The 11,407-nt window shown below is 38.1% G+C and overlaps 1 protein-coding gene across 1 annotated transcript in view; it reads right to left on the bottom strand.

The window, feature by feature from the left end:
- LOC107749056 (dedicator of cytokinesis protein 10) overlaps positions 1–11,407 on the bottom strand; it is a 44,939-nt gene that overhangs the window by 30,163 nt on the left and 3,369 nt on the right. Inside the window, exons 6-21 of the mRNA XM_016564106.1 lie at positions 9,721–9,786; positions 9,538–9,630; positions 9,313–9,436; positions 9,024–9,145; positions 6,233–6,316; positions 6,043–6,135; positions 5,050–5,168; positions 4,895–4,964; positions 4,489–4,602; positions 4,332–4,403; positions 3,377–3,523; positions 3,052–3,135; positions 2,352–2,448; positions 2,186–2,218; positions 764–942; positions 547–663 (exon numbers count right to left, since the gene is read on the bottom strand). Of these exons, the coding sequence (XP_016419592.1) occupies positions 547–663; positions 764–942; positions 2,186–2,218; positions 2,352–2,448; positions 3,052–3,135; positions 3,377–3,523; positions 4,332–4,403; positions 4,489–4,602; positions 4,895–4,964; positions 5,050–5,168; positions 6,043–6,135; positions 6,233–6,316; positions 9,024–9,145; positions 9,313–9,436; positions 9,538–9,630; positions 9,721–9,786 (1,614 nt within the window). The remainder of the gene's footprint in view (positions 1–546; positions 664–763; positions 943–2,185; positions 2,219–2,351; positions 2,449–3,051; positions 3,136–3,376; positions 3,524–4,331; positions 4,404–4,488; positions 4,603–4,894; positions 4,965–5,049; positions 5,169–6,042; positions 6,136–6,232; positions 6,317–9,023; positions 9,146–9,312; positions 9,437–9,537; positions 9,631–9,720; positions 9,787–11,407) is intronic.

The following is an 11,407-nucleotide window of genomic DNA, read 5'->3' as shown; positions in this document are numbered from 1 at the left end:
TCCCCATTTTCTACATCGCCCTACTTTTGCTAAGAAGCACGTTCAACGCGGACGCACAGACGGTTGTCGTGGTAATGAACACCACAGCAACCACTTGTGCGTCAGCACTGAACGCGCATCTCGCATATAAAAAGCATTTTAGGGGGTCCTTGGCTTTTGGGGGCCCAAGGTAGTCGCCTACCTTTGCCTAATGGTTAAGTCCGCCTCTGATTCTACATTTATGTAATGTAATGTTGGTAGTTTCAGAATTTGTTGTGGTTATATGGGGTGGCCTCGATGAGTGTGACTTGAGATGAGTGTGTCCTTTTTTCTTTTACCTTTACATTGCTCTTGGTAATACTTGATTCTAACTGAACAATTGTGGAATTGTTAATAATAAATAATACAGTAATAAATATTACTCAAGTGTAGTAATGAAATACTTTACACCTCTGTTAAAACGTCAGATCTTGCTCAGGTGATGCGAGTTCTTGATAAAAATATAAGAACAAAGCTTCTTATTATATTTCATTTCAGTTGATAAATGAGCATCCTGAGCATGTGCACCTGGTCACTGGCCGTCAGGCAGATTGGAAACAGATCTCTGAGGAAAAAGCGAGGCATGTTGTCAAGGATCAGACCATAAAGTGGCAGATACAGAGAGGCTATCCGTGCCTGTTTCTCCTACACACACAAACACAATACAGTTAAAATCAGTTCACAGACTAACATAAATGGTGCACAACAACTATATACTTTAAGTGTTATCACTGTCAAAATTCACCTTTATGGCATAACGGGAGTCCAGTGAATGTTTAGCCATGAGGTTCTTCAGGCAGGCCAGGGCGAGGTGTCTCAGGTCTTGCTCGTCTTGCAAAGCGAGCCCCAGCTCTCTCAACAACAATCCTGTGAGAAAATGTTTCCTGCAGAACTCTTCCGTCAAAATATACTCTGGAAAGTCCACTGAGAAATAAGAAACCACATAACTGATCACTATGCGCAGTGTGACAATGCATTTATTTTGTGAGTGAACATGTTTACTGAGATAGAATATGTATTTGAGTTGTCAGGTAACCTCATCATGGCAGCACAATGTGACTATATGACTGGAGTCTTGCTATACGTTACAGAGTATGCTGTAAGTTATTGAAACTTAGCTCTAACGGAGGGGAAGATTTTCTGTAAAATCAAATTCAATTTCTGTTTATTTGTCATACAATGTTTGACACAAAGACTTGGAATATACTGCAGGAGTGCATCTTTCAACAGATACTGAGAGCAGTAGAAGGACACTGAATCACAAACATAAAAAAGATTGTCCTAATAGATCAGTACCTTACTTTTACTCAACTGGAGCAATTAAACAGCAGCAATATTTTAACTGGACTCCCGTACTTTAAATGTTGAATGTTTTTGTCCATACTATGAAAGTAAATTGAGTTTCAAAAAGTTAACGTACAGGTAATCCAAGTCTTCTGAAGCTATATAATCACTTTGTCTCGAATCAAATACAATCACTTTGTCTAAAAAAAAAATAAAAATACGATCATTTTGTTTTAAATGAAATCAGTGTCATGATCCTGTGTTTTTGTGCTCTTGGTTTAAGTGGTCTTTCAATCTGTAGTTTTAGTTCCTGTTACACAATTTTTTTTTTTTTTCACTGAACTGATCTTCTCATTCAAGTACATGATATTTGTACTTCATCCACTGCAATTAAACAGCAGCAATATTTTAACTGGACTCCCGTACTTTAAATGTTGAATGTTTTTGTCCATACTATGAAAGTAAATTGAGTTTCAAAAAGTTAACGTACAGGTAATCCAAGTCTTCTGAAGCTATATAATCACTTTGTCTCGAATCAAATACAATCACTTTGTCTAAAAAAAAAATAAAAATACGATCATTTTGTTTTAAATGAAATCAGTGTCATGATCCTGTGTTTTTGTGCTCTTGGTTTAAGTGGTCTTTCAATCTGTAGTTTTAGTTCCTGTTACACAATTTTTTTTTTTTTTTCACTGAACTGATCTTCTCATTCAAGTACATGATATTTGTACTTCATCCACTCATACAGATATGAGATTTTTCAACCCGTTCTCACTCCCAGGGTTGAATTTTATTATCAATCAGACTGAAAACTGCATTAAACTGCCACAGAAAACTTTACAAATAAGTAAAATAAGTTCAGTAAAAAACACTTAATAGTTACCCTGAGCACTTTGGGTTTCCGGTGATGCCTTGTCTGACAGAGAGAAATGAGACAGACAGAAAATCAGGGGGTGTGGTCTACAGTATGCTAATTAGGACTACAATGCAAGCGTGAAGTTTTGCGACACATGAGACACAAAGAGGTGGAGCTCGTGGTGCTCCCTGACCTGTGATTCGTGCAGATGGGATGGGAAGACTCAGAGGGACATAGTGCTCATAGTTACATACTTCCCTTATGAACTCAAACTTCAGCTCACACAGCATCTGGAAAAACAACATTTGCACCCAAAACACGTTGTGCACACACACACACACACACACACACACACACATCATATAAATTCAGCATTTTTAATAAGTAAATAAATACACACACACACAAACACACACACACACACACACACAAACACACACACAAACACACACACACAAACACACACACACACACACCCACACACACACACAAACACACACACGCAAGCGGTTCTTTAGTGATAAACTTTGCAACACAGAGACGGTCAAAGAATTCAACAGCCAGACAAAACACACATAAATGATGCATAAATACATGTCAGTCATTACATAACAAAAGTTCATCATAACCAGGATCTTTTAATGTGTAGTGTCACTGTTTTAATGCTACAGCCGTGGCCACACTAGACTTTGAGCATGCAAATACTGCATCTTCTTACAATGAACAGGATATGATGTCACATTCTAGGGCTTGTGCTTTGACATCTGTGCTGTTTGTATTAAATCAAGAGGTCAGTCAATCACGTTCAGATCCTCTATTGTTCACACATGCTCACGTCTAGTGTTACCACGGCTTAAGAGATACAGAAAAGTGAGAAAGTTTAGCTCAGGTACCTTATTGTCACTGGCTGTGATCATGTTTATGTAGTTACTGATCAGTTTGAAGGTGAAACCTCTGTCCATGAATGTGAAGCACCGCTGAGGACGGGAAATGCATATCTTTTAATTGATCACAGAAACAAGTTTATAACATTATTATGAACTATTCAGGCTGTCCAATTTCAAATGCATGTACAGTACACTATCACACACAAAATACATAAACCTATTTATGTTCATTAAAATTAGTCCTGCATCTAATTTAATTATTTACTTCATTATGCACATATTTACAACATTTAAAAGTCTTAATTATCTCAGTTGTAGTGTGCTGTGTGACCTTCACAAAGGCCGCTATGGCCATATTAGCGCTGCGTGTCTCCTCTGCCAGCTCTTTATTCTTCCAGAAGATGTGATCGGACATCGTCATGATCAGGGTCTCCAATCGACTCTGGAAAGTGCCAGGAAATCGCTGCGGTCGAGGAAGCTGAGCAAACACATTTGTTACACATTTCTTATTAAATAAACAAGTTTAACAGCGTGAAAGACACAGAAGCGGTTCTGTGCAAGTCACTTGATGTGCAGAAAAAACGTCTCAAAACATCTTTTATTTATTCCGTTTTATTCAGATTTGTTGGTTATACAAGGAAAATGGTAAAAGGTGATCAACAGCTGCAGAAAAGTGTGAACATAGGTCAAATACTACAGGTGCAACAGCTACAAATGAGAGAAAAAATTCTGTGGAAAGTAAAGTCTGAGTATTTACAGCAATACAGAGTTTAGGGCTGTATTGAGCATTTATAGAAAACCCAGTTTGATTTATAAATGCTTATTTAAATCACCAGATACACGATTAGTAGCACTGTCTTGCTTTTCGGTGTATTTTACATTTAAGCTTATGTCAAAAGTTTATTTAAAATCAAACCAAGAGTTCTGAATGTGGTCACACTTTAGTTTGTGGAGCATTTCTTGCTATTAACTATGACCTTTGCCTTAATAAACTCCTAATTACTGCTTATTAATAGTCAGTAAGATAGTTAAGTTTAGGTATGGAGTTTAAGGATTAAGGGATCTAAAATATGGCCTTGCAGAATAATGCATTAAGATGTGCTTTATAAGTACTAATAGTAATATGCATACTAATAAACAACTGAGAATTGCTCCTCTCAAACTATAGCGTGACCCTTATTATAAGTCATTATTTTAGGCTGACCGACTATTGTTAAAATTTCAACAACAAAAAAAAGAATAGGATGAATAAAGCATGAATTCACGTCTGCTGACTCAGTATTTACCTTAAGCTTATTTGAGTCCAGCAGATGCTGCGCCATCGACTGCACTATGATCTCGAGAAGGAACCACGAGAACTGCAGGGAACCCAACAGATATCAGTCGACAGGCTTAAAAACAGCCCATGACTTCTGTAAGAGAGAGATGGTGATGTTAGCTCACCTTGAGGATATTGCGTATGATCGACTGGTCGTTGCTCTTCAGGTCAGAGGTCATGCCCTTGGCCAACTCTTCGTGAACCGTTCTGAAGCCACACGCTTCAGTCTTAAAGACAAACTGGATAAACAAAAGAGAAACACATCCGACATGTTTCCACAAGAACAAAAACAAAGCCTTTACCGTCTCTGCACCAGCAACTTTATTTTCCCTGCTAGATCATTTCTTCAGATATGTCATATGTCGATATGTGCATTTAAAAGAAATTGGATTTTAAATTCAAGACTCAACATTTTAAAGCTTTAAAATGTAAACTGCAAGAATCTGGCTTCAACCGTGCCTAGCTATTGGCAGCAACATGCATGAGTGAAATGATACATCGGCACAGTTAGGATTGTGCCATATAATGTACCTTTATGTAAGAGTGCAAATAGTGGCCCAGGTTCTCCTCGTGGCACTTAGCTAAGATGTGGACCAGGACCCTGATGGAAAAGAGGTTTACATGTAATGTTAAAGTGAGAGTTGTTGACTGAGTGCGTTCAGAAGAGCGAGTGATGGGTTTTGTACCTGGTGGTGCTGGTGGACACTTCGTCAGTGTCGTTTTGAGTGAGCACTTTAAAGAGCTGGTTGAAGATAACAGGAAGGAAGCGAATTATGACATGAATCCTCTCCATACTCAAGAGGCCCTGAGAGGACAAAAAAGAGTTCATATAAAGATATGGACTGAATATTCACCTAAAAACGTTGAGGAATTTTCACAGGCATTATTCAAACATATTTGTGACCCTGGAGCACAAAAGCAGTCTTAAGTCGCTGGGGTATATTTGTAGCAATAGCCAACAATACATTGTATGTGTCAAAATTATTTTCTTTTATGCCAAAAATCATTAGGATATTAAGTAAAGATCATGTTCCATGAAGATATTTTGTAAATTTCCTACCGTAAATATATCAAAACTTAATTTTTGATGAGTAATATGCATTGCTAAGAACTTCATTTGGACAACTTTAAAGATGATTTTCTCAATATTTAGATTTTTTTGCACCCTCAGATTCCAGATTTTCAAATAGTTGTATCTCGGTCAAATATTGTCCTATCCTAACAAACCATACATCAATGGAAAACTCATTTATTCAGCTTTCAGATGATGTATAAATCTCAATTTCGAAAAATTGACCCTTATGACTGGTTTTGCGGTCTAGGGTCACATATGATGAATATTAAAAATGTGCATTTTGATTTCACTTCAGAAAATTCAAAGAGAGAGAGAGAGAGAGAGAGAGAGAGAAACAGTGTAGAATAGCAAAACACACAATATATATGCGTTGCTTAAAAAAAAGAAGCCTAAATTTAAGCAAATTGCACAGTTTGGTCCCTGTCTTTAACTGGATCTTGATCTTAAGTGGATCTTGACTTTACGTAATACACATTTTGCAATCAGCTACATGTCTTTCTCTGGATAATATATTTATGAATATGTATAAAATGGGTTGCATTTTTAATTATAATTCCGTTTTGACAGATTTTCAGCCCCCAGTTAAGGCCCTGAACACACTTACTTTAAGGCAGTTGAGGAAGTTTGAGGTAGGAGCTTGAGAGAGGTCTGCCTCTCGTTTTTGGCACTGCTGGAAGAAGCGGTTTAGATGGGGGTCCTGCAAAAATAACAAAAAAACACACGGGAATTATGAAATCACAAAACATGAGCAAGATAACTGTAAATTTTAATCTGAGACTGTGGCTCTTTTTAACCTGAGTATAAACTGTAGAAAGCACCAAAGTGGACACTTTGAAGATCGGCTTCCCCCCATCGACCCACTTCACATCCGAGCCATTCTGCAAGAAAAATATGAAAAACAAACTACTATAATATCTCGCATGTGAATCATCATTATTTGTCTTTGGGTCTCCTGTTTTGAAACATTCCAGGACTTTTTTTTACAGCTTTTATTCTTATGTAATATCAACATGTATTGATAGGCTGTAATGTGGTGTTTTGGGTTGTGTTTCTTGTTCATGTTTTCATGTCTTTTATTTTGGAGTTTAGTCATGGTCCCTGTTTGTGTCATGCTTCCCTTGCCCTCATGTATTCATGCCATTGGTTCTCTTGTTCATTGTGTCATGTGTCTTGTTTCCCATTTGAGTGGATCTGCTTTCACTGTGGGTGTCATGGAGGAGGAACATGACACTTCCCCAAAGCCTGTTCACGTCATGCCTGCCAAGCCAAGGTCTGCTCACATCATGTCTGCCAAGCCACAGCCTGTTCACGTCACGCCTGCCAAGCCCCAGCCTGCACACATCATGACTGCTACGGCAAAGCCTGCTCACGTCATGCCCGCTACTCCAGGACCTGCTCTTCATCATGCCAGTTAAGTTAAAGTTTACTCATGTCATGTCTACCACGTCAAAACCTGTTCACTTCATGTCTGCCAAGCCAGAGTCTGCTAACATCATGTCTGCTACCCCAGGGCCACTCCAGAACCTCCCGAGGCGGAGGCCGTTCATGAGCTCTCTGCCTGTCCTGTCACGGCCAAGGAGGCTGTCCATGAACTCTCTGCCTGTCCTGTAACGGCCATGGAGGCCGTTCATGAACTCGCTGTCTGTCCTGTCACAGCCACAGAGGCCGTTCACGAATTCACAGACTGCCTTGTCACGGCCAAGGAGGTTGTCCATGAACTCACTGTCTGCCCTGTCACGGCCACAGAGGCCGTTCACGAACTCACAGACTGCCTTGTCACGGCCAAGGAGGCTGTTCATGAACTCTTTGCTTGTCCTGTCATGGCCACAAAGGCCGTTCATGAACTCACTGTCTGTCCTGCCACGGCCAAGGAGGCCGTTCATGAACTCACAGTCTGCCCTGTCACAGCCATGGAGGCCGTTCATGAACTCACTGTCTGTCCTTTCACGGCCAAGGAGGCCATTCAAGAACTCTCTGCTTGCTCCGTCACAGTCAAGTGGTCTGTCCATGCCTCTGCTCCGCCATTGCTTCCTGCTCTGCCGTCATCACCCGGCCACCGTGTTCTGCCTGCTCCACCATGGTTCCCTGATCTGCCTGCTCCGCCATGGCTGCCCGATCTGCCTGCTCTATGTAATGTGGTGTTTTGGGTTGTGTTTCTTGTTCATGTTTTCATGTCTTTTATTTTGGAGTTTAGTCATGGTCCCTGTTTGTGTCATGCTTCCCTTGCCCTCATGTATTCACGCCATTGGTTCTCTTGTTCATTGTGTCATGTGACCCTTCTTGTTTGCTATAAGTAGCCCTCATGTTGCCATTGTCTCTTGTCGTGTATTGATGTTGTAACCTGCTGTCGGTGAGTCTAGTCTGTTTCATGCCTCGTCAAGTTAAGTCAAGTCTGTTCATGTCAAGTCAAGTCTCGGATTATTGTTTGGATCACTCTGTAAATAAACTGCACTTGGGTTCTTCACTACACTCGCCTTCAGTGGATTGATTCGTTACATAGGCAGTGTTACAGAAAGTTACTTTTAAAAGTAATGCATTACAATATCGTGTTACTCCATAGAAAGTAACTAATGGTGTTACTTTTTATGGAAAGTAATGCATTAGGTTACTTTTTTGTTACTTTTTGTCACCTGGGCTGGGCTTGCTTTTTTGTTTTTTTAATAACAAAAAAAATCAAAAGTTATATTTTTGGCAACTGTAAGGGCCCTTTCACACCAAAAGTTAAATTTAATAAGCCTCAGGCTGAAGGAAGTGCCTCTGCACCTCACTCCCAATTTCTTTCTACACCGGGACAGGAGACCTGTCAGTGAACAAATGGGAAAACAAAGCAACTGGTGTTACTTATTTGCAAAAGTAACTCAGATATTTCATTTTAAATTTTAAAGTTTGCATTACTTTACTAGTTACTTGAAAAACGTAATCTGATTACGTAACTCACGTCACTTGCGATGCGTTACTGTTGACGGGTTTTAGGATGGGTATAAATGTACATGACATATGTCCAAAAATATATTACACATACATATATATTTGAATGGGCTAGATATACAGTATATGTTAATATATGAAATTATTAAAATTTCTTATAGGTTTCATATATGTTTTTACTTCATATGACCACATACTTCATATATGGAAGTGTAATATATGTACATATATTACATTTGCATATGGGGCTACAACAAATATAATTTTTGCATTCCCATTTGCTCCAACAGAAAAAAAAAAATCCACAACTTTCCCCCCAAAAATATCGAAATTTTCATTACATTGGCCAGAAGATAGAAATGTCAAATTTGCTATCACTCTATTAGAAATAGCTTTTATGTAATTGAATGCCAAGGTTATATAACACAAAGTATAGAGATATAAATGTACATTCATTTTTTGCTACAGATTTATGATGTTAATAACTCCGGAAGCTTCATAACTGTCTGTGAAAATGGTCTGTTCTGATTTTTAGTTTATGTGACCTATAAAGCTGCCTTTTCACTGCCATCATCATCATCATACTTATATCTGTATTCATCTATTTTCTTTTTCTAAACTGTCTGTTTCTATGTTTTTCTGGATTCTTGCACTCACTTTGGTGGATGAGGGCTCTTTAATGTGTAGATATCCACCAGGCAAAGTGCACGAGACTGGAATACTGAAATCCTGAGAGGAAACACGTCCATCCTTCAGAAGAGGCAGCCATGCATAGCCCACTGTAACATACACACACACACTGTCAGAGCACTATACACACACACACATTGTCAGAGCACTACACACACACACACACACACACACACACACTGTCAGAGCACTACACACACACACACACACACACACACACACAGCACAGCACAGGATAACGTGCATGTGCAGATACCTGGAGTCTCAAGAGCCTCTTTCTTCTTAGAGCTGGTCTTGGCATTGATGTCACAGGTCACATGATAGAAGGAGAAGAGTAAATGGTGTTTCTCATGAAGATGTGTGGGCAGCTCAATCTTCACCTGAACAAGCATATCATAACAAACCGTAAAAGACCCATAACTTTCATCTGAACGTAATCTACAAAAGCTGCTAAAGCACTTGAAAATAATATTTTGCAAACCTCATCACAAAAGTCTGGGTTCTGTGAGTGATGCAGAACTGTGGAACAGGCAGTCGTGGTAAAAACTGGACCTCCTGGCTTTCCGTAGATGCACTGTGGAAAAGGATTTACAGCATTTATATTTGCGAGTCAAATTTTAAAGCAGATGTTGGTGGAAACTGATGGAAACTTGTGTTATGTTACCTTAAGTGGCTTGGCATGTTCTTCATCAGAGCTTCTGAACTCCACGTAAACGGCGATGTTTCGAGCCTAAAACAAGAACAGACATGGCATGACTGTACACTGCATGTTAACGAACGAAGACCAAAACAATCTAAACGGAGCACATCTGAATCCTTCATTAGACCTCAAGCAACTTCAGCATGATCAGTCACTCCATAGCGGCCGGTCAGAAGTTAAAACTTAATTGTGGTGTAAAATATCTAAGCCAGTACTGCACCAATAAAAAATGGCATAACTATTAGGGCTAGGTAAAAAAATATAGATATCTCAATTTTAATCGATTCTCATTTTTTCGAAACGATATCGATTCTTAAATCCCAAGAATCGATTAGTCTATCCTGTTTTCAGTCCCATCCAATAAATCGCAATAAGAATTGTGCTTTGGTACTTTTAATATGAAACAAAGTCTCAGATTTAAAATTCTGTCCATTGTATTGCAGTATTCAAACAGTAAATGCCGTTTTGGCGCTGTTTAATGTGAAGTGACAGATCGCTGGAGCGCCTCAGATCAACAGAGGCACGTGAACTGATCATCTCCTCCATATTAATACCAGCTTCAACACAAAATAAACATGACTAAACATCCGAAGGTAAGTTAAAAGAAAGAGTACAACTTTACAATCCGTATCCTGTCTCATGTAATCGCGCAATCAGTGTTTCAGCCGCGCAAAGACGTCAATATAACGGCTTGTATGTCACATAACGTCACATTTACCTCAGAAAAACATATTCGGTGACCATAAACTCATTAATCATATAGAAAAATAAACTGTAGAGAGGGACATTTTGCTAAATATATGCACCATATAACATATTTTAAGTTTTACTGTTCTTCAATGTTTAATTTGTTTAAATAAATCAGTTTTTAGTTTTTTTTTATAAAAAAGTTTTTATGGCAGCCACGATTTAAATGTTTATGTTTCAAAAAAATGAATTGAAGTAGAAATATTATTATGTAATTGTAACTTTATTATTATAAAAACTTCATTAAGTGTAATTTAAGCAGTTGTATAGCCTAAACATCAGTCAATTTTAACCTTCAATATTATAATGTAGTACGAACTGACTTATGTATATTTTACAGCATTAGTTGAGAGATTTTTATATACATATATACAGTATATATATATATATATATATATCTTAGGTATATCTAGAATGCTAGATCTCCGCTGTGCGTCAGGTGGTTCTTTGCCGCTGTCATGACGAGAATACTTAACGATGCATGCATTAAATAATTTAATGCACAGTTAGCCGTAGATTACATAAATTACAATATAATTATTTTGTATTGTTCGAGTTAACAGCTGGTTTATTTATTTACTTATTTGTTTATTTATTTTTGAAAAATGAACAAGAAATTGAACGTCTGAAATGACATCAATAAATAATAATAATAATAATAATAATAAAATATAGTAAAAATATATATATAATAAAATATAGCCTATATAAAAAATATATACAAGTACTAAACTGCTTAGTCAACCTCAGTGGCGTAGCAAGTCAGCCCCGGGCCCATATGCAAAAAAAAATTCCCCCCCAAACATTATGGGCTTCAACTCAGTTAACTTAACTTAGGCCCTATTGTTGATTTTTCTGAAGTAAATAACGTTACATGAATCGTGACTATTCACAAGCTGTTTTA

The sequence above is a fragment of the Sinocyclocheilus rhinocerous genome, unplaced genomic scaffold (assembly GCF_001515625.1).
Source record: "Sinocyclocheilus rhinocerous isolate Xijiao unplaced genomic scaffold, SAMN03320098_v1.1 scaffold1522, whole genome shotgun sequence".
Taxonomy (NCBI): domain Eukaryota; kingdom Metazoa; phylum Chordata; class Actinopteri; order Cypriniformes; family Cyprinidae; genus Sinocyclocheilus; species Sinocyclocheilus rhinocerous.
Note: the sequence above shows the minus strand (reverse complement) of the source record. Positions and strands in the feature narration are given on the sequence as shown.